General features: G+C 38.8%; 1 protein-coding gene across 6 annotated transcripts; it reads left to right on the forward strand.

The window, feature by feature from the left end:
• Positions 1 to 474: 474 nt before the first annotated feature.
• On the forward strand, positions 475 to 26,811 carry LOC104604863 (polyadenylation and cleavage factor homolog 4-like). Of its 6 annotated transcripts, none has more exons than XR_736478.2 (8): positions 476 to 1,055; positions 6,035 to 6,136; positions 14,584 to 14,820; positions 21,558 to 22,364; positions 23,243 to 24,280; positions 24,389 to 24,928; positions 26,019 to 26,119; positions 26,486 to 26,811. XR_736478.2 is itself a non-coding variant. In XM_088903603.1 (8 exons), the coding sequence occupies exons 4-8, from the start codon at positions 14,423 to 14,425 to the stop codon at positions 24,998 to 25,000; spliced, it is 2,724 nt and encodes a 907-aa protein (XP_088759729.1). In that variant the 5' UTR covers positions 925 to 1,055; positions 5,274 to 5,341; positions 6,035 to 6,136; positions 14,243 to 14,422; the 3' UTR covers positions 25,001 to 26,054. The 6 variants fall into 6 exon arrangements, 5 of the variants coding, with proteins under 5 accessions (XP_088759726.1, XP_010267732.1, XP_010267731.1 ...); XM_088903603.1 differs by lacking the exon at positions 26,486 to 26,811 and adding exons at positions 5,274 to 5,341; positions 14,243 to 14,452 and having other exon boundaries at positions 925 to 1,055; positions 24,389 to 26,054; XM_088903600.1 differs by lacking the exon at positions 26,486 to 26,811 and adding an exon at positions 14,243 to 14,452 and having other exon boundaries at positions 475 to 1,055; positions 24,389 to 26,054.
• The last annotated feature ends 138 nt before the right edge of the window (positions 26,812 to 26,949 follow it).

A 26,949-nucleotide genomic window follows, 5' to 3' on the forward strand; every position in this document is an offset into this window, starting at 1 on the left:
ATCAGCACCACGTCTAAAATTCGTTTTTTAGGCATGTTTGGTTATACGTTTTTATTGAAAAATGTTTTCTCGTACCATGCCTTAAAAATAAAAAAAATGTAAGGTTTGAAAAAACATCCCTTTTGGTATTTTGTCATTTCTACTGTTGCCAACAATACTATGCTGATGTGGCATTGAGAAACATACTCGTGTGGTAGCAACCAGCAACGGTCCGGTCCGAAACAAAACAAAGGTGTTTTCTGAGAAACCAACAATCATTGCAAACACATTTTTTTTTCTCAAAAAACACATTTAAGGAAACAACATTGGTTCCAAATGTCTTTAATCTCTCTCACATTCAAATTGCGAATGGGCAGTTTGGTAATTTTATCATCCATTATAACGTTGGTTAACGGGTGCTCCACTAAAGTAAAAGGCACCTATATGTAATTTACCCTTTAAAAGTAAGGCGCCACCGCGACAAATAAAAAAATTTTCATGGGAACCACCCATTCTCAGAACTCAGAAGAAACCGATTTTTAGGCAAAATAGCACGGTAGCAGCAAAATCCAAAGTAGTTTTCTCTCACCTCTTTAATGGCGAATTGGCGACTGTGTCGTCCAGGCCTAGTCATTTTCTACACTTTTATAAAGACAGAAAACTCTAAGAACTGATACGCCAAAACAATTACGGCTATGGAGGAGGAGAGGTTCTTCTCTTCCAGAGAAAACCCTAGGAATTTGGGGTTTTTATCGGAACGTGGCGCTAGCAACAGTGGCAGCAGCAGCAACAACAACTGCAAGGCCGTGCCCAATGATCTCGTTCAAAAGCCTCCACCCCCAATTCTCGAGCGATTTAGGTCTCTGTTGAAAGAGAGAGAAGAGGAGATGAGGGTCTCGGAGGATAATGACGTTCGGGCGCCGAGCACCGAAGAGACTGTTCGGCTTTATGAAGTTGTCCTATCGGAGCTCACTTTCAATTCGAAGCCTATTATTACGGAGCTTACGATTATCGCCGGGGAGCAGAGGGAGCATGGCGAGGGGATTGCTGGAGCAATTTGCGCCCATATTATTGAGGTACGTAGTGCGTTAGTGATTTGGAAGGATAGGAGTAGCTACGATTGCCTCGTGTTTGCTCTCTGCAGATTAATGTGCGGAAAGTTTCGTTTAGTTAATCATTGATTTTTCTATTACACCTCTTTTTATTGGTTTGTAAGAGTACAGGGAAAGTTGGGTTTCTAAGTTCTATAAGTAGAGTAGTTCTTGGTTTCTTGCTCATCCGAAAAAAATGGACCAGGTGTGGAGGGGGACTAAACAAGGGATTATGCCTTTTTGGTGTTTGGGATCATCATCTTTCTTAACAAGTATTTTAAGCATTCAGAGATGCATAAGAAACTTATTTTTGCATTAAGAAATGTGGATATCCGAGATCACAATTTTGTTTATAGGCAATTAATAGATTTATCAACAAAGAAAAATGAAGCAGAATTAGTGCACTGTTAGATTAATCCATTAATGCAAGTGAATACTGTTTGCCCCATTTTTTTAAGCTCATCTGACAGCCTGCCAACGGACATAGAGATCCTTGTGAATAAAATGCTTCAACTGCACAAATGCATGTGGGTATAGGATATCTTCCAAAAGGTTGGCTCAACAAATGAGATGACATTGGTGAAGTTCCTTTGAAGCATATCTTCTTAACCCACTATTTTTTTTTGATAGGAAATGGTAACTTTCATTAAGATATTAAAACAAGATATTACAACTCCAGCATTCCAAGCTGAAATGCTGAACCCAAATTCATAACCACTGTTACGAAACAGCCCAGAAAAGTTCACTCCTGTTTGATCCTTGTTTGGCTAGAGCATCAGCCAGGCCATTTGCTGTTCTTCTAACCCATTGGAAGTTTGCTTCAATTTCCCGTGCAAGGCACCAGACTTCTCTCATAGCTTGTCTGTGTTTCCAGATTCCCAAATTTCCAGATTTCATCCAGTCTATTACTAATTTTGAATTCCCTTCCACTTCAATCTGGTGTAGTCCCATCTGTTTAGCCAATCTCAGACCTGCAACAGTGCTAACACCTCAGCTCTTAACGAATCACCCACTCCTATAGGCACCGAAAAAAGAGCCAAGATTTTGCCTTCCCCATCTCTAAAGACTCCTCTTACACCTGAGGGCCCCGGGTTACCAAGGGAGCTTCCATCAAAATTGAGCTTTACTTTTTGTGTGTAGAGGCTGCCCAACTCTCTTGAATTGTTGGGCTAGATCTTGAAGAGTTTGCTACTAAATTGCAGCCTCTGATTATATCATCCACTGTGATTTCCTTAAACAACTCATCTGATTTTACCCAATGTACTATCTTGATAGTGATGCAATCAATCAAGTCCTCCCTCGATTTCCTTTTCCCTTAAAAGACTCTATTGTTTCTTTCCTCCCAAACTGTCCATAAGATTGTGGCTCTTGTGTCTCTCCTCAACATCCTTCCCCTTATTTTTGGGCTGTCTAAAGAAACTTGCTTTATAAAGACCTGCTACATTGTGGTGGGGGGGGGGGCAAAGAGAGAAGAAAACCACTCCCTAATAAAAGAGACAAAAGTGCGAGAAATTAACAGGTGCTCAGAAATTTCACCACAACCATAGAAAAGGGAGCAGATGTGAGGGGAAAGACATTGATTTGGCCTTCTTTTTTGTAGTACATCACATGTATTGATCTTTGACAGAGCCACTTCCCAGCAAAAAGCCCTCACTTTTGGAGGTATTGGACTACACCACACTTATTTAGCTGGGAAAGACACAGCTGCAGATGAAGAGTGGAGGAGGGCACTGAAACAAGAGGAACACGAATACAGACCAAAGGAATAGGCTGACCAAATTCTACTATCTTCACAAGAAGCATCTAGAAAAATAGTGCTCAAAAGGGAAATAAATTCATCCATTGCCCCCATTTCAGCTTCCGTAAGGCCTCTCCTCAAACCCATGTCCCAAGAATCTCCATTACGATTAACAAACACGATCACTTTCCCCTTGTTCAAAAAAAGGGAGTACAAGGAAGGGAATTTGTCCATTAGAGGGCTATCCCCCAACCAAACATCTTCCCAGAACAACACTTTATTTTTGGAACAAGCATCATACCTGAGAAACGGTTGCAGAGTAGGGATGACTTTGGAAATGGCCTTCCATGGTGATAAGCGAAAATCCCTAGGGTCGAGTCCTGCCTCCAAACCATTAGATGCCCTGCCATGAAAACTTGCTATCACTCTATGCACAATCTATCCTGCTCACAGGGCCATCTCCACACCCACTTTCCCAACAATGCTACATTTTTCTTCTTGATATTGCCAATGCCTAAATCCCCCTGTTCCTTGCTTCTGGTCACTACCTCTCACTTTACCAAATGATCCTTCTTAGTATCAACTTGGCTCCCATAAGAAATCCTTCATAATTTTCTCTAACTTCCTGGCCACGCCCATTGGAATACTAAAGGTTGAGAGGAAGTACACCGATAAATTTGCTAAAGTGGGCTTAATTAAAGTGATTCTCCCCCCAAGAGAAATGTGATTCCTTTTCCAACCTGCTAACCTCTTCTCAAACTTCTCTATAACTGGGTTGCCAAAAACTCTCCAAACAAGGATTCCCCCCAAGCGTTATGCCCAAGTAGTTCATTGGACAGACACTCACCTCACAACCCTACACCAGTTAAAAAAGTGATTTTCTCTGTCCTAATTATTCTTGCCACACAACTCTTACACCAATTATTTAACAAAAAAAAAAAGAAAAAACTCTTACCCCGATTCACCTTTAGATTAGACACTCTTGCAAACCGGTTTACTAAAGCTTTAAGATGCTCCATTTCCTCCCTTTCCCCCTCACAAAAGAGAATTAAATCATCCGTGAACTGCAAGTGAGTAATCACCACCCCCTCCCTAGTCCCTCCCCACTTTCCATCCTTTTAGCAAGTTCCTAGCATCAACCTTAGCAATCATAACACTCAATACATCAGCAATCAACGTGAAAAGAAAGGGGGATAAAGGGTCTCCTTGCCTTAAGCATCTTTTTGCCGGGAAAAAAATCTCTAGCTATGCCATTTACCAGAATAGAGTAGTGGCTGGATGAGATACATCCTTTCACCCATCTACACCACCTCTCTCTGTAGCCCCTATGCATTAGGATTTCCAAAAGGAACTCCTAATCCACCAAATCGTATGCCTTCTTAACCCACTATCATGATTTATTCTCATTATATAGCAATTCTACAGCTTGTGCAGCTCAGTGCTGTCAAAATTTTGACTAGGCAGGTGAGGGCCAGATGGACTGCATCACTAACTAGCCGGTCCATACTCATGATGCTGTCTTATATGACTAGGGCTTTAATTGGGTTGCATCAGGGTTGTATTCAACCACATCCAAATAAGATCTGATTATTTAAAACCTAAATCTGAATTCAATTTGCAATCCAATCAGATTTAAGTCTAAGGGTCTCGGATCAGATTTGGATCCTATCAGATTTCAAATTGGATTTGGATTTGATCCAAGTTCACTTTATTGTTTCTGGAATAAAAGAATAATTAAAAAATTTAAATGGTTAATCACTTTTTTTTGATAAGTAAAAGGTTAGGTTAATCACTGTTAACAATTTAACATTTACATCTAAGTTTTTATAAATATATAAGATGCTGAATTTTTTATATTTAGGGATCCATACTTGGTATAATGGTAAAATCTTGGGCCGCAAGTTTGAGAATGTGGGTTCAAGTCTGAGAGCGGCCACTTTGTGCAAAAAAAAAAAAAAAGCCAAAGGTTGGAACCATATCCAGTCTACCCCCTCCCAAGACTCCAAATGGCTAGGACCAACATTTGGTAATAGCCTTATAAAATACTGAATTTATTAATTACAAGCTTTATATAATTATATATTTTATCTATGCATGTGTATACACATCATTATATAATACGTATAATACAAAATTTAATTGGACTCAGATCTTAAATGGATCGAATGTCAGTCGGGATCAGGTGTTAGACTTTTGGACTGTTGACAGCCCTGCCTAGGATGACTAAGCATCGACTGGGTCAAGTTGTTAAATTGAAGTTTTATTTGTTTATGTGTATCTACTGTTAATTAAAATAATAGAGAATATGCTTATATTTTATTATATTGATGATGTTTTAAATATTTGTGGTGGAACATGATTGGATGGTGATATATAAAATAAAAAAAGGCATAAAACAAAAGAAGGCAGTGAAGGAGTTCTTTTAAGTTTTCTTCCAATCAAGGCTTTTTTTTTTTTTTTTGCAGAGAAGAGTTGCCACAAATAAAGGGCACATTGAATAGTCAAGGTTGCGACCTTTCTTTGGAAAACAAAGGTTGTGGTTCCCTATACTAGCTTATCTAGCCTAACTTCTTCTTTGCAAAGACTGTAAACCTAATATTCAATATCATTCTTTTCTTCCATAATTGTAGTCTATGTTAATTATTTTTTGATAGCAATAACTAGTCAGTTCATTGGAAAGAGAAGCCAAAATGTCTAGTCATCGCTTCACCACATCGATAATGCTGGTTCACCTTTGCAGTAAACATGTGCTGAAAAGCTTATCTTAAAAGGCTTTTTGTTTCTTGCTTCTTAGCGGCCAACATGGTAAGGTAGGGGTAGGGCATGAAACCTGTCAATTCTGGGGTTGATCCAGCCATATCCGTATCCGTTGGTAAATGGGTTGGGGTTCTAGCCAGATTGTTTAAGGTAGATCCATACCTGGTTAATTTATGTATGTGGGTTGTAACCTAAACGAAATACATGAGAGGTAGGATCCATGCTGGGTTCACAATCTGATTGTATAGGGATAGATTACTTTTCTCTTTATAGACTTGTGCTACATTCTCTCTTTACTGCTTGTTTAGTGTCCTTGAATTCTAAATATCATATGAGAACCTAATGTTACAGTTGCCTTCATTTTCTGAAGTTTCATTTTACCATCTTCATCCTGCAAGTTACTTCTAGAAGAGTCACTGGGATTGTTTACTGTTATGTGTGGACAATTCATGGTACTTGCTTTTTGCAGGTCCCAGTTGAACAAAAGCTACCATCTTTATATCTTCTGGATAGTATTGTGAAGAACATTGGCCGTGAATATGTGATGTATTTTTCTTCCCGTCTCCCTGAGGTGAGTGGATAACAATTCAAGATGCATGCAATTGTCTTAATTGCTCTATGTATCTGTGTGTAAGTGTGTTTATATCTAGATGTATGCATACATCTCTAAATTGATTGCCAATTCTTCTTTAGATAGCCTGCTTATTATTTCCATTTGGAGAGAGAATGTGGCTACTACTGCAGTCCATCCATTAGATAGGGTACCTCTAGACCTTTGGAAGTTATTGGAGGCAATAGTTGAGGAAAAGGCCCTGAGGATTGATCTTGAGGCTCGTGCCTAAAGTCTAAGGGATATGCTCAGACAATGAGATGCCTTATGTCAAGAAAAGTGCTTCAAATATCAACTGTAATAGGATTATCATTAGTAGACTGAGTTAAAAGCTAGTTATAAATTTTCTGTGTCCATGTGCTTTTGTAGAAATGTAGTTTTTTAAGCTCCTAATGCTATAACTTTTGCTTATAAACTTGAGAAAGTTTTCTAGAAACATTAAATTAGTTAATAAACAGATCATTAGAATAAATATAACCGCACATTTAAGGCTCAAAAGACTATTAACAAAGAACTGCATAAATCAAATCGGAAAAAATTAAGTGATTGTTATATATATGTTTTTCTTTTTCTCCCTTTTGGTCTTTAGCCATTTTCTCTTCTTTATATATGCCATTGCTTGCCATTTCAACTTTTGTCTTTATTGCTACTATATGTTTTGATTAGATTGAGAATATTCTTTTGTAGTTATGCTAATTTTTCTCTCTTTTGAATTATAGTGACTTAGTGCAATCATATCAAAGTAGTAAGCCAACTTTCGGAAAATATTTTAGAAGATCATGATGATTTTAATGAAATATTGAAAAAAATTAATAATATTCTAAAATTTTAAAATTTTCTAAAATTTTAAATTTTAATTATATAGTCTATCAATGAAATCTGAAATATCGCTGACATATTGGCAAAATATTGGGGATATTTGAAAAAAAAAATATTCCTGGAAGATTTCATATTGCGGCTATTGCCACCTAGCAAATGGGGGATATATCGGGGATATTTCGCCAAATGTTGTTGATATTGGGAAGGTGCCAACTATCTGGGGTTTTTGGAGGGTTATACTAGATATGATCCTAACCTTCGACTTTTTTATTTTTTTGGCACAAAGTGTCTGCTTCAGACCCAAACCTGCCTTCTCATTCTTGTTATCCCGAGATTTTACCATTACACAAGCCAAATCTCTTATATGGACGATGGCCCTTGACAAATGTCTCTCAAGAGCAAATCTGTTGAGAAGAGGCATTCCAATTTTGGATCCAAATTGTGTTCTTTCTGCGACTGCCGCAGAAACTACAGAGCATCTATGTCTTCATTGTCTGTTCTCCTTTCAAATTTGGATGCATTTTCTTCAAGCTTTGGGTGCTAAGTGGGTCATGCCGAGATCAGTTAAGGAGCACCTCTGTAGCTGGAAGTTGAAGGGTCTGAATAAGAGAGGAAAGATCATGTGGAAGACAATCCCAGCTGCTGTTCTGTGGTCCATTTGGACTGAGAGGAATAGTAGAATTTTCTGTAATAGGTCTAAGGGTCTTGATGTTGTAATTCAGAGAGCTGTGGGTAAGCTGATCTCTTGGATTTCCATATCTGGGGAATTCAGGGATCTTAGCCTACCAGTATTGTTTCAGTCTTGTTTCTGGTGGAATCTGTAATCCCAGATGCTTTTCAGACTGCCTTATTGGGTCTGAATTGCAGTTTGGTTTTGTTTTCTGTGTTTGAATAAATTTTACTTTACCTCTTCCAAAAAAAAAATAATGGGATTTTATTAAATCAGAAACTGATTCAGGTTTACTATCTCATACAAGAGCCCTTGGAGAGGCATGAGCTGCAGCCTCTCCTGACTAGTGCAAAGAAACTAGGAAAAATAGTACTGAAATCACAACTGAGCCCAGAACAATTTTTCCTTTTTCTTTTTTTTTTGAAAAGGTCAGGTAAATTTATTAAGAAGAGAAACAAGATACGACAGAAGTCAGCCCAAAGAAGGCTGAACCAACCACTCCAACAATTACAGACACCAGATTGATTGAGTTCTCAGATACTGAAATACATTCAAGTGATTGAAGGCTGGATTAACAGCAATCCAGGAAGCAAGTTTGCCGACTACACACTGCACAATCTTTTCAGGGTTCTTTTTGTTACAGAACACTCTGTTGTGCCTCTCAGTCCAAATAGACCACAGAACAGCTGCAGTGATTGTCTTCTAAACCACTTTTCCTCTTTCCTTCAACCCACTGACTTTCCAACAGCATAATAAGTCTTTGATAGATCTCAGCATGACCCAATTGAGTCCCACCGCATTAATAAAATGAGCCCATACCTGGGCTGCTACAGGACAATGCAGACACAGATGATCAGTAGGCTCTGGATGCAGTCCACACAGCCCACAGGAGATATCTGAAATCTGTAACCCTCTCCTCACAAGGTTCACTTTGGACAGACATTTGTTGAGGGCCATAGTCCAAACTAGGAAGTTAACTTTAGAAGGACTGACAGAATTGAGAATTCCAAATCTGCTTATTTGGAAAATTCTCATCACCTGAACTGCTTAGCTTAAGAGCCAAAGATTTCACTGAAAAACACCCATCCTTACTTTACTTCCAAATCCACTTATCATCTAAATTGATGTCAATATTCTGATTTTGAAGAATTGCCAGCAAACTCACAACCTCTTCCAGCTCCCAATCAAACAAATTCTTCCTGAACTGAGAAGCCCAGGTCACTACATTTTCTGAGGTGGAATAACAATCAGCAATCAGGACATCTTGGTTTACAGCACATTGATACAAGAGAGGGAAGGAATCAGCCAGGGGAGTTTCCATGCACCATGGGTCCTTCCAAAAGCAAATTCTGTCACCTTTGCCAACTTTGAAGCTTAGACCTTCCACAAAAGAGGGGAAAATTTTCAGAACACCTTTCCAAATGGAGCAGCCCCAAATTGGAAAGGGATCCTGAGAATTCCAACTGCCCCTAGTCACCCCAAATTTAGCTGCAATAAGATTCCTCCACCAAGCACCTCTTTCTTGAGCAAATCTCCACAGCCATTTACTAAAGAGAGCCAAGTTGAAGACCTTGATTTTCCTAAGACCCAAGCCATCTTCCTCCATAGGGAGGCAAATTTGATCCCAACCAACACGATGAATTTTCTTATCTTCCTCCCAACCCCTCCAAAGAAAGTTCTTTCCAACTTCTTGGCCACTTTAGAAGGAATTGGGAAGAGGGACAGGAAATAAGTGGGAAGATTGGTAAGTGTACTTTCCAAAAGAGTAACTCTACCTCCAAATGAAAGGTATTTAGCCTTCCAAGAGGAGATTTTCTTCTCCATTCTTTCTATAATTGGATCCCTAATGGCAGGAAGAAAAACCACATAACAGGCCATTTAGCATACTCCACATTTGTCACTTGACCAATTGGAATTATCTAGCTTTTACTCAGACCAACTTTCAGCTCCGTGACAACTTCAAACCAGCTGAAAATCCCAAGAAGAATATCCAACTGAGCAGGAGAGGCATCAACAAATCAAAGAGTGTCATCTGCGAATTGTAGGATATTTACCTTCTCCCCCCTTCCGGACTGATAGCAAAACCTTCCCATAAACCAGCTTCAGCAACTTTCAGACTGAAAGAGTTAGGATTTCTGTAACGCAATTCTTCCCTATTTGCCCCTTGCTTGGTTAACACATCAGTCAAAGCATTTGGTGATCTCCCCACCCACTAAATAGAAACTGACATATTCCTTGTCAGCCATTTAATCTTCTTAATTTCATTCTTATAGCACCAAACAGACTCCTCAGGTTTCATTAACCAGCCCACCACCACCTTGGAGTCCCCTTCAATAATTAGTTGTTGTACATCCATTTGGTTTGCAAGCTGCACCCCTTGTACATCAGCTAGTAATTCCGTCCTAACAGAGTCTCCAAGTCCCAAAGGACCCGAGTAGAAAAGAACAACCTCTCCAAGCTCATTCCTCAGCCTCACCCCCATAATTCCAGATGGCCCTGGATTGCCCAAGCTGCTCCCATTCAAATTCAACCCTACTATCTAACCCCAAGTGATCTCTTCCCTATCGGCCTTAATGATTCTACTCAACACATCAGCTACTAAAGTAAAGAGGAAAAGAGAGTGGATCCCCTTGTCTGATACCCTTACAAGCTGGAAAGAAATCCTTTACCACACCACTAACCAATATAGAGTAGTGGCAGGTATTAACACACCCAGGTATCCATTTACACAATCTCTCCCCAAAACCATAATTCCTCAACACCTCCGGAAGGAACTGCCAATCTACCTAGTCATAGGCCTTTTCAAGGTCCAAATTGCAAACAAAGCCCCTTTGCCTAGACCTTTTCATCTCCTCTACACATTCATTTGCAATTAGAATCCGATATGTTATTTTTTTTTCTTGAATGAAAGCCCCTTAATTTTGGTTGATGATGGAAGGAAAGACTTCCAAACTAATAGACCTAAAGTCTTTTGGGTGGTTAGCATAAATCTTCTTAGGGATTAAAGCCAAGAACATGGCATTGATTCCAGGGCTTATGAAGCAATTTTTTGCAAATTCCTGAAATACAACACAAATCATCTTTTAGCACCTCCCAACAATCTTGATTAAAAGCCATTGTAAGTTTATCTAGGTCTGGAGCCTTAGATTTATCCATTAGAAAGACAGCATGCTTGATCTCTTCTTCCTCAAAATTCCTTTCTATCCACCTTGCTTTTCGTCCTCCACCCTAAGCCGATCTATCCTTTCCACAACTGCTCTTTCATTCAAAGGCCTTCTAAATATTGATTTAAAATTGTCCATGAATTTCCTGGCCATGTCGTCTTTGGTTGGTAATCACCTCTTCATCTACCTCTAGTTTGGTCACAAAATTCTTCTTCCTCCTTCCATTGGCCAGGTCATGAAAGAACCTAGTGTCCCATACCCTTAATCCACTTATGCCTAGATTTCTGCCTCCCAACTAATTTCCTCTCTCGGAAGTACCTCCTTTTATATGATGATTAATTCATCTATACTTTTTTCCTACATATAAAACTATTCTCCCGATTATTTTTATAGTTAATCTTATTTTAGTTCATTTTTTTCTTAAAAGAGTGAGATCTCCTGATGCTTATGCCTCATTCATTGGAAGATCTTAGTGCCTTGTCTCACACCTGTCTTTTAAAACGTTGGACTGAATTGGCCATGGGTTCTCTTTCCTGGCTCTTGTAAGTCCTAAGATCTATGATTCTATGGAGCTAATGTAAAATCCAAGAAATGAAAGCTTCAGTCTCTTAGTTCTGAAGAAGTCTGGAAAAAGATTTTGGTTGTCCATGTATTGGGCTGAGATTTGCTTTTGTTGAAAGAGTCTAGAGAATGGAATGTGTAGGGAGCCCTTTTAGGATGCAATTTTACTTCCACTTATATGATTCCATGTTGTCTAGAACATTGCTCTAGTTAGTCTACTAAATATGTGGGCTTGTTAATTGTGTCCTTTGGTGAAGAAATCTAAACAGATGTGGCACATTTCCAAAAAAAAAGTAAATAAATAAACAGATGTGGCAATATGATTTCCCCAACTAGGTGACCACTAGTGGTGTCAATTGGACTGGATTTGGTCCAACCCAATCCAGTCCAATATGAGTCCACTTACAAATGGACTGGATCCAATCCAGTCCAAATCCAATACAGTGCAAATCCAATCCAATCCATTAAAATGTAAATGGACTGGATTGGATCCAATCCAAACTGAATGAAATATAAAAAATTATATAAAAAAAGAACATATAAAAAATTATAAAAATATATTAAAATGAAGAAAATCTGAAAATTATAAAAAGCACTTTTGTAGAAGTGCTTTGATAAAAGTACTTTCATATAAGTGTTTTCGTAAAAGTACTTTTATAAAAGTACTTCCGTATAAGTGCTTTTATAAAAGTACTTTTGTATGTGTTTTGTAAAAGTACTTTTGTAGAAGCGCTTTCATAAAAGTTCTTTTGTAAAAATGCTTTTGTAAAAGTACTTCCGTAAAAGTGCTTTTGTAAAAGTACTTTTGTAAAAGTGCTTTTATAAAAGTACTTCCATAAAAGTGCTTTCATAAAAGTACTTTTATAAAAGTACTTCCGTAAAAGTGCTTTTATAAAAGTAGTTCTGTAGAAGTGCTTTTATAAAAATACTTCCGTAAAAGTACTTTTGTAAAAGTGATTTCATAAAAGTACTTTTAAAGTACTTTTATAAGTGCTTTCGTAAAAGTACTTTCATAAAAGTGCTTTCATAATACTTTTATAAAAGTGCTTTCGTAAAAGTACTTTTATAAAAGTGCTTTTGTAACAGTGCTTTTATAAAACTCTGTAAAAGTGCTTTCATAAAAGTACTTTTGTAAAAGTGCTTTTCTAAAAGTACTTTTTCATAAAATTACTTTTATAAAAGTGCTTTTGTAAAAGTGCTTTCTTTAAAGTGATTTTATGCCGACTTCAGTTTTGATAGGTTTCAAATTGGACAAGGATTTGTCTTCATGATCGGATTATTGGAAATTTGGTTTAGGTCCAATTCAGACCAATAAGAATATGGACCAATTTATTTTGGATTGATCCAATCCAATAATTATAATGGATTGTCTAAATCCAATTTGATAAGGTTTGGATCAGATTGGATCCAATCCAAAACCAGTCGATTGACACCCCTAGTGACCACCTAGGTGTTATGGATCAATCACCTAGAACTTGTTTGGAACCAATGCATTTTTTAAGTGTTCCGTTTCACCAAGGTTCAGGAGCTCCACAGCCCATGTTTTGAAGAACACCAAAAAGGTCCTATTTGGTGGAGATGCATGCTGATTGGCTGTTTAAAGTGCTTTGACCTTATTAGAGGTGTTAATATTAACACTAGAATAGGTGACAGGGCAGGTCAGATCTGTCATTATATGTCAGGTCAGCAGATGTGAGAAATTTGTCGAGTTTGTTTTCCCTCTCTTTTTTCTCTACTTTGTTTTCCCTCTCTTCTCTTTCTCTCTTTTCCTCTACTCTCTCTACCTTATTCTTTCTCTTTCACTTTAGGCCTCGTTTGTTTTGCATTACCTGGGTAACACGTTTCCTTGGGCAAGTGATTTCTGGGGAAACATTGCCTGAGTACTCACAAATACAGCGTTTGGCTGTGTGAAACATTACCCAGGTAAGGCGTGAGAATCCATGCAATTTGAGTTTTTGGTGGGTTGGGTAACTTACCCATCCTCCAGGAGAGTATTGGTGAGAGGGAGGTTAACCAATATTCTCCGGAAAAAAAGTTTTCCATGGGCCCTATTGTAGTGGTGACTGAATGCAGGATTGTTGCAATTCTGTGGGACCCACCCACTTACCCCCTCCAATTTTACCTGAAAGCGAATGGGGCCTTATTGGTCAGGGTTGATCTTACATCTTAGGTTATATTACAAACTTTATTTTTATATTATTTTCATTGTGGCAAGGATATGTCATCTTAGAAAAGCTGTTTCAATGTGCCACATCACTGGTGATTCAAGAAACCCTCCCTCTCAAAAATCCCAGGACATAATCATTGTAGCAATGTTCTCTCTCTCTCTCTCTCTCCCCCCTCTCCCCCCCAAAGAACGGCTTGCCAAAAGCAATTAAGTGGTGTTTCCATTTTTTTCTGATGTGGCAAGCTGGTGAAATGGAATGGAATAATTGTGAAACACATTGGTGCCAAACAGAACTCTAGACAACCAACTAGGTGGTATAGAACATCTTTGTGGGAGCAAATAACTAATTATGTCCTCTTTATATATTGATGCAAGTGTTTATAAGCTATTTTAGGTTGGTAGGAGTGTATGCAGTGCTAAAAATTAGGACTCGTAATCCTTGTGTGTCTGCTTTTTCCTTGGAATTAGGGAAGCTATTTAAAAAATATTCTCCAGTTTTCCCAAAAAGGCAGTTGTAAATTGTCATTAATCATCTGATGATTTAATTGATGGTTCAGTGGTTTATAATTAATATGTAAATACATAATACTTATGCATGCTTAGTTGCTTACATAATATACAAAAATAAAATATGTATATATTTATTTATACATCTTTCACCCGAGTGAAATCCAGTTTTTTCCTAGGCATAAACTCTCCTTTTCCAGCTCAAAGCACGTAGTTATCATGTAGCTGCGTCAACTACACTAGCTTGCCCCCACATACTACTTTTGGTTCGTTTTATCCATTCTCAAGGTGGAGTATGGGCCTGATTTTGGCCTAGGGATCAAATAAATGGCCAATCCGGAGGGTACCCTGTCAAATGGATGGTCCCAACAACCACAGGATTCCTCCAGGTAGCAAAAATAAAGGATGGTCAAGCAAGTTTATCTGACCTGATTAGGAAACCTCTTTTGATATACACATAAATTTACATGCATATACCCACATTATGTGTTTCTAACTTGCTGCTCTACAATGTTGCTAGGTGTTCTGTGAAGCGTACAGACAAGTCCACCCTAACCTATGTCCAGCCATGCGCCACCTTTTTGGCACATGGTCAGCAATATTTCCTGCTAAAGTTCTTCGCACAATTGAGATTGAACTACAATTTTCTCCACGTGCAAAAAATCAGTCTTCTGGTTTGAAAGCTGTGAGGTCATCTGAAGACTCTCCATCTCCTCGGTCATCTCATGGTATACATGTTAATCCGAAGTACTTGGAGGTAAGACATCAATTTTAAATTCATTTATGGAAAATCTAAGTCTCTTGTGGTCCTTCTCCTGGCTCTCTTCTCATTTCATCCTGCATGCATGTACAAATATTATCTTATAATTACTCGAGCTTTTGATTTATTCCTAATCTATTATCAATGGGTTGATATGCTTTAGTTGTCTACAAGTACAAAGTACAAAGTGACATCCTGGATGCCATTGACCTTTTCTGAAGATGATACTTTATTACCACCTAATAAGCTGATATATGGCACGTACTCTTTTCGTCCACTCTAGACTGAATATCAGAATCTATTTTCTATAAAAAATTGTGATGTCATCCCCCTACTGGTGACTAGTGATTTTTTTTTTTTTTATATTAAACAAGGCATTCATTAAAACACACACACACACACAAATGTATACAAGAAGTATATGGTCCAAACCCTACAAGTGGAGGGCAGTGGTGAGAGGAATAAAGAAGAAGAGGGGTTGGGTGAGAAAGGGATGAGAAAGGGAGGGGAACTGGCGATTGCGGGTTCTAGGGAGAAAGGTGCTTGGATAGGGTCTACTTTAAGAAGAGGAAGACGAAGGATTATTGTAGTAGAGACCGGTGGGGCAAGTTAAAGGATAGTGTTTGTTTCAAGCTTCTAGTAGCAAGTCGTAATTCAGATGGTGATCAACAAAGTTAAGTCTGATAAAGCCTTCTTCAGGTGGTGACCAACAAAAAATAATCTTTTCTTTCTTTGAAGAGCTTCTTGCCAGTTGCCACTAACATCCAATTCCTCCAAATATAATCAAAGGAGAAATATGAGAAGTGAGAAGATGTCTAGAATTTTCATCCAATGTATTACCCTTGCTGCTATGCATTCCATCACTATTTCCATACTTCCTTTCTTTTTCTAGGAAGATTCTAGTATTTCTTTTTTCCCATATAATCAGAGCAGAGCTGCCCTAGTACTCCTCCAAAGAATTCTACCCCTCTTTTGGGCCATCTAAAGGTAGAAGGATCAAACAGACAATGTAGTTCTAGCAGCAAATTTCACTTGCACCCAAAAAGAGAGAAAAACCTTTCCCAAATATCTACAACAAATGAGCAGGAGATTAGTAGGGGGTAGCAATTTTTCCCATCAGATTTATAGAGAACACATTGGTTTGGAGACAAGCAAAGAAGAGGCCTTCACTTTTGTAAATTATTCACAATATTAATATTCCCATAAAAAAATTTCCCAGAAAAGGCAGTAATTCTAGGAGAACAGGTTTAGACCGAATTTCCTTAGAATGAAAACCTAAGGGGGAGGGAGATGAGCACAAAGAAGAAAGGAAGGAAGAACAAGTCAAGGACCCATTAGGGTGAGGAGACCAAATGTGCCTGTCAGAAGTAGAAGGGTCCACCCAAACTTTTTCATGGATTTTTAGAAGGTTGGCTATTGAATTGAACTCTTGTTCTCTCAAGCCCCTTCTAAAATCCAAATCCCAAGATATACTGTTAGCTAGAGACTTGGAGCAAACAAACATAGTAATTGGCTCCTTTTTAAACAAAGAAATAGCATGCAAGGAAGAAAAACATCCTTAAGTGCAGCATTCCCAATCCACACATTTTTCCAAAATAAAATTTTGTTTTTGGAACAAGCTTCATAATTGAGCAGATTGAAAAGCTGAGGGAGAATACTTATGATAGCTTTCCAAGGAGAGATCAAGGTTGCCCTATGAGATACTCTAGCATACCAACCATTATCTGTCCTACCATGAATCCACCACCTTGCACTACAATCTCTCCCTCTCAAGAGGCCACCTCCACAACCATTTACCTAGAAGGGCTAGATTCTTTTTATTTTTTTATTTTTTTGATGAATGAATATAATCTATTAAACCAGAAATATGAGGCAATACAGGAGACCCAAGAGGAGGCACGAGTTGTTACCTCTCCTAGCAAGTATTACATCAAATTAAAAAACAGAAATAGCCAGAAATAAAATTACAGAGCAGCCCAAAATAAATGTTCCCTTGAAGCCCCTTGCTTAGCTAACCCATCCGCTAAGGTATTTGCTGATCTTCCCACCCGAAGAGAGGTAACAGTCATGCTTTTTGTGAGCCAGTTGACTTTCCTTAACAGGTTTCTGTGTCGCCACATAGCTGAAGCTGGGTCTGTCAGCCATCCCACAGCAATCTTAGGTCCCCTTCAACTACCAAATGCTGAACTCCTAATTGCTCTGCAATCTGAATACCTTGTACCGCCGCTAACATCTCAGCTCTATTGGATTCTCCTATTCCCACGGGGCCTGAAAACAATGCTAATATGTTGCTCTCCTTATCTCTCAGCACCCCTCCTATCCCCGATGGGCCTGGGCTTCCTTGGCTGCTTCAATCAAACTTCAGCTTTGCCCATCCTTTAGGCAGAGGCATCTAGTTAGCCACCGCTAGATTCTTCTTACCAATATTATCTATTCCTAAACCCCCTTGTAAGGAACAACACATTGCTATCTTCATTATATGAAGTAAGGAACAACACATTGCTATCTTCATTATATGAAGTAAGGAACAATATATTGCTATGTATATTATATGATCCTATATGTCATAAAGGATATAGCACAGAACTTAAAAACAACATACGATGAGACATCTGCTTTGCAACTTCTCTCACATAAGAGGACACTAAACTTGTAAGCAATTCTGGCATCGAATAAAGGTGTCCCCTAGAAAAATGCCTTGATGTCTAAGTGCCAGCTTAAATAACACGGAAAGTGAGAAGTGCAACTAAAGCACAAGGGTTGCATTTTGGGTGGGCTTAGGTTGAGCATTTAAAGGGTTGCATTGGAATTTCTTTAAATCAAGTGCCCAATTTTCGCCCCTAGGTTAAGTTGTTTCAATGCCTGCCCACATTGTGCACCCATAAGAAGTTTGGACTTTACTTTGCTCCCATCCATAGAAATAAGGAAAAAACTTTGTACTTCAAAAATGCCCTTTTTGCATATTTAACTGTCAATATTCCTGTGCCGATGACCCAGTCATTGAGATGGATGCTTGGCGTGGAGTAGGATCAAACTGTGGAACTGCAGGCTCTCTATGGTATGGCTAGTGGGCCTCATGTGCACTCTGCTTTATCCGCACCCCTGATTCCCCTCTAATGTGTATGTTGTAATACCAGAAAAAATGTTAATATTCATGTAGCTGATCCCTTACCCTGTTTTGCCATCCCATTTTGTTTGTGTTTAATTTGTTAATTTTCACATTGTCCAGATATATGACCCTTAAGAAGGTTTATAAGAGGGGAGTGGTGAAGGATATAAATCAAGCTGCAAAAATGGCTGAGCCGGAAAACAAAGATCTGATTTTGGGTGCATTTTTTTAGAGGAGAGAAGCAAAGAAGCTATCATGGAGGTGATTTTTACCCCAGAGTGGTACACTGGCTGAAGCCTTTGGAACTCTTTCGAGATTTCTCAATGGATGATCTGTGAAGAAGTGGGAGAGCAGTTACCATTCTCAGCCCTGGTTAGGGAGGCCTAGGTCCTGTCTTGGACCCCTCCTCCCAGTGGTTTTCTTGAGCTGAACTTTAAGGCTCCATTTGGTTTGTGGGAATATTTGAGTGGGATGGGATGGGAAAGTGTAAAAATTTACCTTTCCATTGTTTGGTTTTATATATGGGAAAATAATAGGAAAAACACTGTAACGGGTTCTTCACCGGAGCTGAGAAAGCAGATCTCCATGAGTTGCAGCAGCAAGAGTTGCCGAGAGTTGAAGAACAGAGCTCCATGAGTTGTAATGGCGAGAGTTGAGAAAGCAGATCTCCATGAGTTGCAGTGGCGAGAGTTAAGAAAGCAGATCTGGTGAAGATGGGAAGAATAGGAGTGCTGAGAAAGCAGATAGTTGCTGCCGAGAGTTGCAGCGGCGATCAGAGAAAGGGAGGAAGACGAGAAGAAGAAGAATAAGATGGAGGGAGAAGAGGAAGATGGAGGGAGATCGCCACTGCCCCTTGCACTGGTTCCTTGCCAGCATCTGGTATAGAAGAAGGCCAGTAACAGTGGTTCTTTTGATGGTAACAGTGGTTTCTCAAGTTTTTCCACCGGGGTTGCACGGTTTTGGTGTGACCCCAAATCCACGATTTTGGGATCTGACATCCCACATTTTTCTCATCCCATCCCTCTATTTCCCTCAAAACAAATGAGAGAAAAAGGAATATTTTTGGAATATTCCCTTTTTCTCATCCCCATCCCACAAACCAAACGGTGCCTGAGGGAAGCAGTGCTGGAAATCCAGGCCCTTGGGCATTGGGGGCGTGATAAGGAATGAGAAAGGGAATTTAGTTGCTTTTTTCTCAGGATCAATTGGAGTAGGTGACTCCCTTAGGGCTGAGATTCTAGCAGCCTTGGAAGGTGTACAAAGAGCCAAGGAGCTGAACATTAGCAAACTGATAATAGAAGGGGATTCCAAACTGGTGGTGGGTTGGTTGAAGGAGAAGCAGATGGACTGTGGGCTTACAGTAATGAAAAGAAGAAATTTCAAGTGGCTGACTCAGGGCATTGAAGTTAAAATGTTCTGGGGCAAAAGAAGTGCCAATTCCTTTGCTGATGGGTTAGCCAAACAAAGGGTGAATAGGGTGGCATTGTTTTGGGCTCAGTTGTAATTTATCTGGCTTGTTTACAGTTTTTTTTGGGGAGAGTAAAGAGAGCTTACCTCTCCCTTTTGTACCTTTTTTTAATGAAATTGATAAAAAAAAAGAGCTGATTAGTGCTGGAAAGAAGTCCAGCTTGTATTGGCATGGGTTTTAGTTGGAAATGAGCTGGATAGGGGTTGTAATCTTGTGATATGTATGTGGTCATCTTTTGGGAACTACACGTTGGTGCTGAAGTTCTTGGGGTGGGAGAAGTTGTTGCTACATTTGATGCTGAACCGAGATTGAGGGAGATGCTTTGTTTTGTGTGCTTGGTATTGATTTCAGTTGACCCTAGTTGAGCTATTACATTCAAGGTGCTAGTTTTTCATTTATTTTTTATTTTTCTATTTTTATAATCAGCAACATCAGATTGGGATTTATTAATGTGGGGAGAGAATTTATAATGATGATAAATTACGAACAAAAATGTTTACTAACATCCCCTGATACTGAGCACCATCTCCCCTCTCCTCTCCCCACAAATTAAAAGTCAATTACCCAATGTTGTCCCAGCTCTCTGGGTTCTTGATGTGTGTGTTTGTGGGGGAGGGGGGACTGGATATAGACCTATTTTGCTGTACAATGTGGCATTGTGTCTGCTAAGTCATTTGCCGATTTTTTGTGCCCATCTAGATATTTCATTTAGCTTTCTAGCCAGAGATCACTTCTAATGTGTTGATGTTGCCAAGGCTGTCTTGGACATTCTATTACCATTTGAGGATCCCCTTCCATCTCAAGGTTGTTATGCTTAAGAGACCATTCCAATTTTAGTTTTATCCAAGACTTTTCATTGTATGGAAGGTGCTTGGACCTATCAGGTCTGATATGGGTTGCTTTCTCTAGGTAACTTGGTAGCTGAATGATCCTCATAGCACAACAAACTACATCTGGTGTATATTCCTATTGTGCATAAAAGAATTCAGAAATCCTTTTGTTTTAGCATTGCCTAACTTCCAGATCGTTCTGTTAGGCAACTTAATTGTTGGGTGCCATGCATGTAGCCCTAGGCAAATGGTTTGTCCCATTAGGTCATAACTTTTGTGATATTTTGGATTTCATCAACTTCACAATTTTGGATATTTTAAATATTAACTTTTTTTTGAAGAAATATATGAACTAATTTTGTTGCGTACTGTGCTCTGAACTAACCTTTTCACTGTTTATTATCCATGCATTCAGTACTCCAATGGTTGCAAACATTACCATTACATTTTGATACAACCTAGACCTAAATTAGTGCTGAAACTTCGAATTAATACTTTGGTCTTGCCCTGTGCATGTTTCACGTGCATGGGTAGTGTCTGTGTCTCTTAGTTGACAATAATCTGGGGTTTAGGGGCCATATATTTTCTTTGAATTATTTTCTTCATCGGAAGTGACATGCAATATCTTCTAACTATTGGCACTTTGGGAAATGTCATGCAACTAAGGCATTTTTCCACTGAATGGAAACCATCTGTGTTTGCAGATGCATGAATGTACTGCACATGTGACCAAGGTTCAAAGTATCGATACGGGGCGTATTGTATCATAGCTTTGGGTCCCCGATACCTGTTGACAGGTGTTTTCAGGAACCCTTTTTTTTATAAAATAATATATAAAAATATGTTTAAAACTGAAATTTGAAAAAAAAACTAAAAAAATAAAAAGGCGTATGATTTAAAGTACCGATACACCTCTGCCCATAGACAAAGGTGTATCGATACTTTGCACCATGCATGTGACAGCCTTTGGAGGAGAAAGAATGGATAAAATTGCTTCAGCAAGCACAACAGGATGGTCTGGACTATGGATCTTCTCCAGAACCTGATTGTGCAATTTCAAGCATTTCCTTACTAGTTCTATCCTAATATTATTTACCAATTTCTGTACTTCTTGACCTTATCCGTGTTTTCTCACTAGACATGTTTCCTGGATATATCTTTCTTTGCTCCCTTTTGTTTTTCCTTTGTGGGTGTTCATACTTTATTTGTTTTCTCAATAAGTTCTATGATTACTCTAGTCGGAGTACCTTTCCATCACATAGATAAATTGGTTATTTATTTAAATACTAATAACATCTAAACACAGGATTTGTTGTCATCTATGTAGGAGGTTCAACGAGGAAGAGGGATTTCTTCCAGTCTACAGATCTATGGGCAAAAACCTACAATTGAATATGGTGAACATGATTCTGATCATGGTGAGGTTATTTCTCCACGAGTTGTAGTGCAGAGGTTAGATTCACAAGGAGCTTCAACCCATTCTTCAGTTGGAAGTGCCGAAAGGTTGCTCCCTACAAAAATTAGACTCACAAGACCCTCTTCTCCAACAATTGGGCCTGCTAGGTCTTTGTCACCATCTAATGATGGGTTTTCTGTAGATAATTCTCCTAGAAAAGTTGTTGATAGGGTCTCACCATCTCATTCTGGGTCCATATATGGACCTAGGAGAATGACTGATAATGATGGTGAGAGAAGTTACCAGTGGTTAAAACACTGGCCCAGCAAAAAGGATCAGAAAGTGGAAACTTCTAGTATGTACAATATCTTCTCCAACATTGATGCTTGTGGAAATTTCCTAGGGAAAAACGTACTCAATGAGAAACATTCAATAATCAAACAGCTTGATGTAAATGGCATAAAAAGCAAGGAGGCTGCAACAAGATGGCAGAATACTGAAGAAGAAGAGTATATCTGGGAAGATATGAGCCCAACTTTAGCGGATCGTAATCGGGGCAATGATATCAGGCCACAGAATTCCCCTTTTAGTAGCATAAGCAGAAGAAATGGTTTGGGAAGACCAAGTGCTGCAATTTTGGAACCTGATTTCAAGAAGGGCAATTGGCCTGACCAGGTTCACTTCTCTGTGCCGGATGATTCTGCCGCTTTTGCTGGAGATGTGGTTTCGATCTTGGGTGTATGCCTCTTCAACTTTTTGACCTTCCACTTCTTTTTGTTAGTAAACATTTTTACTGAATGACAAGAACCCAGAACTGCTTGGTGTCTTGTATTAGTATGGTCAAAATCCAATCATTGTTTCGTTGCAACTGTCCATCTTTACTTTACTTCTTACTTTTGCAATGATATAAAAAGTAGCATATGCACATACAAAATTGTTTACCCATCTGATTGTGTCGATATAAAAATTTTATGTATGCTCTTCAATTTTTTGACTATGTATTTCTCTTTTCGTTAGTAAACATTTTTACTGAATGACAAGAACTCAAAACTGGTTAGTAGCTTGTATTACTCGTGGTCAAAGTCCAATCATTATTCTGTTGCAACTATCCATGTTTACTTTATTTCTTTGGCAATGTTGCAAAGAGCATTTGCATTTGCAAAATTGTTTACCCAAGAGCAACCAATCATCTGATTGTGTTGATATCAAAATTTGATGTAGTAGGACTACAAAACTTTAGTTCTCTTACGTGTAATCACGAGTTTTCCATAATTTTTTTTTCTTGTTGCAATTGAAGTGTATCATGCTGTTCCATACGCCCACAGTTAGAGCTCTGCACAAATATTTTGGTTTGCGCCCCATCTCATAATAGCAAGGTTCTTTTAATTTTAAGGCTTTCCCTTTTTGGTTGGTATTTAATAAGTATCTGGGGTTTTCTTCGGATCCAAAGCTGGCATTAGTTCTCTTTTGACAATTGAGTGACCGATTATAAACATGTAATATTCTTTGGGTTTAGTAATTGAGACATGGAAATGTCCTTTATCATTTCTTATGTGCCCAAGAAAATGAGCTCCATTTGTTACCTTACAATTTAAAATGTCGTGTATTTCTTGCAGTCTGGCCATTTTTCTATGGGTAAGAAGCCTCTCAGTGGTCCAGGAATTCGAAATGAATCAACTCAGGTTCAGTGTTCTCATTATCCTCATGAACCTCGGAATTTTCTTCATCGCTTCCCTCAACCTTTACAAGAACATCTTGATCCCAAAGCTAGAGGAACAGCTGTCCAGATGACATTTCCAGCAAGTCGAATAGTTGCACCAGCCAGCCAGAATGTGCCTTCTCAGATTGATAAGTTTCCAGATGCTGATGTACAACCGCCAAGATTCTCAAGAATAGGATCTTCAGGAGCCACTTCTTTGAATGTGGAGGTTCCATCTGCTGTGATGCCAGCTTCTACATTGCTGAAGCATGTGGAACAAAGACCTTCCTTGGCTCCACCTATCTGGCCTCTTGTAAATGTGTCTAAATCTCATCAACCCTGTTTGCTCCCAGTTATTCCTCAACAGAACCAGATTAAGAGTCAGTTTGATATAATGGATGTTAATAACCCAGTCAAGGGTCAAATCCCCAAGAAGCCCTTGACTTTGCCTGTGCAGCACTTGGATGGTATTGAAAGAAATGTGCTGCAGTTTGCTAATCAACAGGCTGGGTTGATTTCTTTGAATCAGCAATACCAGGGTCATGCCTCTCTTTTACAGCAACAACTACTTCTGTCTCAGAATGCTCAAGAAAATTTGGTTCCACCTGCCACTTCTCGGATTTCATCTCACATGATGGAACAATTCTTGAGTAATGGACATATGCGACAAGGTCATGGACCTGTTGTTAGTTCAATTTTGTCTAATTCAATACCTGGGATACCACCATCATCTGTAACTAGTCATGGTATTTCAAATACTCGCTTCCATTTGCAGGGCCAGGCCTTGCCTCCTCTACCTCCAGGACCCCCACCCGCCTCATTGCAAATGGGACCCATAACTCAAAATGTGGGTCCCATCGCATCTCATCCATCTACTGGGAGTGCATTTTCAGGTCTGATTGGTTCTCTCGTGGCTCAGGGTTTGATCTCATTGACAGCACTAGCTCCAGTCCAGGTACCTTAATTAACTAATGACCCTTGTGTTTTAGTTATCTTTATTGGATGTAGTTTTTGGTCATGTATTAAACTAGGGTATCTCAAGCAAGCAAATCCATTCTTTCAGGACTCTGTAGGAGTTGAGTTCAATCCAGATCTTCTTAAGGTGCGGCATGAGTCTGCAATAAAGGCTCTCTATGATGATCTTCCAAGGCAATGTACAACATGTGGATTACGTTTCAAGTGCCAAGAGGAACACAGTACTCACATGGATTGGCATGTGACCAAGAATCGGATATCTAAGAACCGCAAGCAGAAGCCCTCTCGCAAGTGGTTCATAACTACCAGTGTGTGGCTCAGTGGTGCAGAGGCATTGGGAACTGATGCGGTTCCTGGGTTTTTGCCCACTGAAGCCATTGTAGAGAAGGATGACAGTGCTACGGCTGTTCCTGCTGATGAGAATCAGAGCACATGTGCACTGTGTGGGGAGCGTTTTGATGATTTTTATAGTGATGAAACGGAAGAATGGATGTATAAAGGGGCTGTCTACTTGAATGCACCTGATGACCCAACAGCAGACATGGACAGATCCCAGCTAGGCCCAATTGTGCATGCAAAGTGCAGATCTGAATCCACATTAGTTCCCTCTGAAGATTTTGGGCTAGATGTAGGGTTATACTTCAAACTCGCCTCCTCTCCCGCACCTGTTTCTTTTGTCCCTTTCTCTTTGCTTTTATGATATGGGTTATTTGCTTTTGTTGACAGATTTTTAGTATCAATTTGGAAGGGGTACAAATACAAATATGTACAGTGTAAAACCTTGCATTTTGTAATTATTTTATATGTATTTGTATTGTACATATTTGTATTTGTACTCCTTCCAAACTGAGCCCTAATAATATTTCTTGTGTTTGCAATTAGATGTATGGCTTTTTGGCTACAAAATTTAATCTTTCTGGTATAGTAGAAAGTCTAAATGAGCATTTGTTCAGAAGTAAATAATTTATTTGCTGTAGGGGTGCTCACGGTTTGGTTAACTGAGCCATGAGCTAAGTTTTGAAACCAAACTGGTACCACCTGTTTTTTGAAAAACCGGGAACCGAAACTGAACCAAAACCAATTGGTTAACTGATTGATCGGTTTGGTTCATCAATTTCTCGGTTTTTTTATATTTCCAATATATATTATAAAAATATATAAATATATATATATATATCATATTATAAGTAATATATAACATATAAATATGTATATTCTATATGAATATAAATATACTCTATATTTTAAGTGTCTATTATATAATCTATACCAGTCGGTTTGGTTAACCACCAGTTTTCTTTGAGATTAACCAAAAACTGAACCACCGGTTTTTTGCAAAACACCAAACCAATTTCAGTTTGGTTTTTTGGTCTTGTTGAGCACCCTAATTTGCTGTTCTTACTATATTTTTCTCAACAATGATAGTTTTTTTAATGCTTGTAGCCTGTGGCCAGGACAATGTCTTATGGCATCTGAAAGCTTATTGTAACCTTACAATGCTTACAACCTTATCAGACATCCAATTTTAGTAGTTTGCAATATTCTTCTGTGCTTGTACCCCCTCCCCTCGTTTTCTTCTTTTTCTTTTGTCATTTTCCCCTCTTCTTATCCTTCTTTGTACCTCTCTTGGAAAATTTTATTTCTTCACATTTAAAGATGTTGTGACTGTTGGTCAACCAATTTCAAAATAATGAATTTTCTTCTATTGATGATTGCAGGGAAATGCTGGAGAGGGTAGTGAAAGAAAAAGGATGCGGAGTTAGATTAGAATACCGGCATTAGTCCTGTGTAAATTATACCGAGTTTCTTCATGTTTGCGGTATGCTTTTCTAATTTTCTCCCTCGTTCTGGAGCCTGTGAGCTATGACATCATACCATGCATAAGCATGTACATGTAAAGTTGGGCCCTGTAACATGCAAATTCTCTTTCCCCAAAAGCGTAAAAAGTTTTCCCTTCACAGTTGTATTTTGTCTTCTTTTATGTTTTCCATGTTATTTTACAACTAATGCACGCTTCAAGGTTCCTTGATGAGCTGTGCTTGCTTGCAGACATTATCCAAATTACAGGTTCTTAGATCACCTAAAAAAGCACATATAAACTTAATGAACAGGCTATTTTTATCAAATCACCATTACGGGGCAGTTTGCTGGAAAACTTTCTGCTGTTTGATATGATTTTCTGCAGGAGGGATGTCTAGAACGGTGAGTTACTAGCGCAGTTTCCCACTTGGCAAAACCTTTCAACTTTCAGATTCAGGCTGACGGATTAGTGATGGTGGAATCTATAGCGTAACATCACCACCAGCATCTCTAGATTTTCCCAATTTTATTTTTTTATTGTCTACCTTTTATATTGTTGTCCATTTATTGGTAACAAACATGAGTAGAAATGCTTTTATTTTATGGTGTGTAAGGTACTTTCTTTCTTTTCTTTGCTTCCAATTGGCACAATGATCCTTGTTGAACAGTTTTCATGTTTCCGTGCATATTCTGTGATTTTCTTTCTGGCTAGTCTACAAGCTTTTGAGGAAGAAATGCTAAAATCCTCTGCGACGACCGACTATTGGCGAAGTTCCTCTGCGCATATACCTGTGACTGTGATTATGTTTTTGAAACTTTGTTGATAATTGAATATGGCTTTTCTGCTAC

This window comes from Nelumbo nucifera, chromosome 1 (assembly GCF_055504915.1).
Source record: "Nelumbo nucifera cultivar China Antique chromosome 1, China Antique-T2T, whole genome shotgun sequence".
Lineage (NCBI taxonomy): Eukaryota > Viridiplantae > Streptophyta > Magnoliopsida > Proteales > Nelumbonaceae > Nelumbo > Nelumbo nucifera.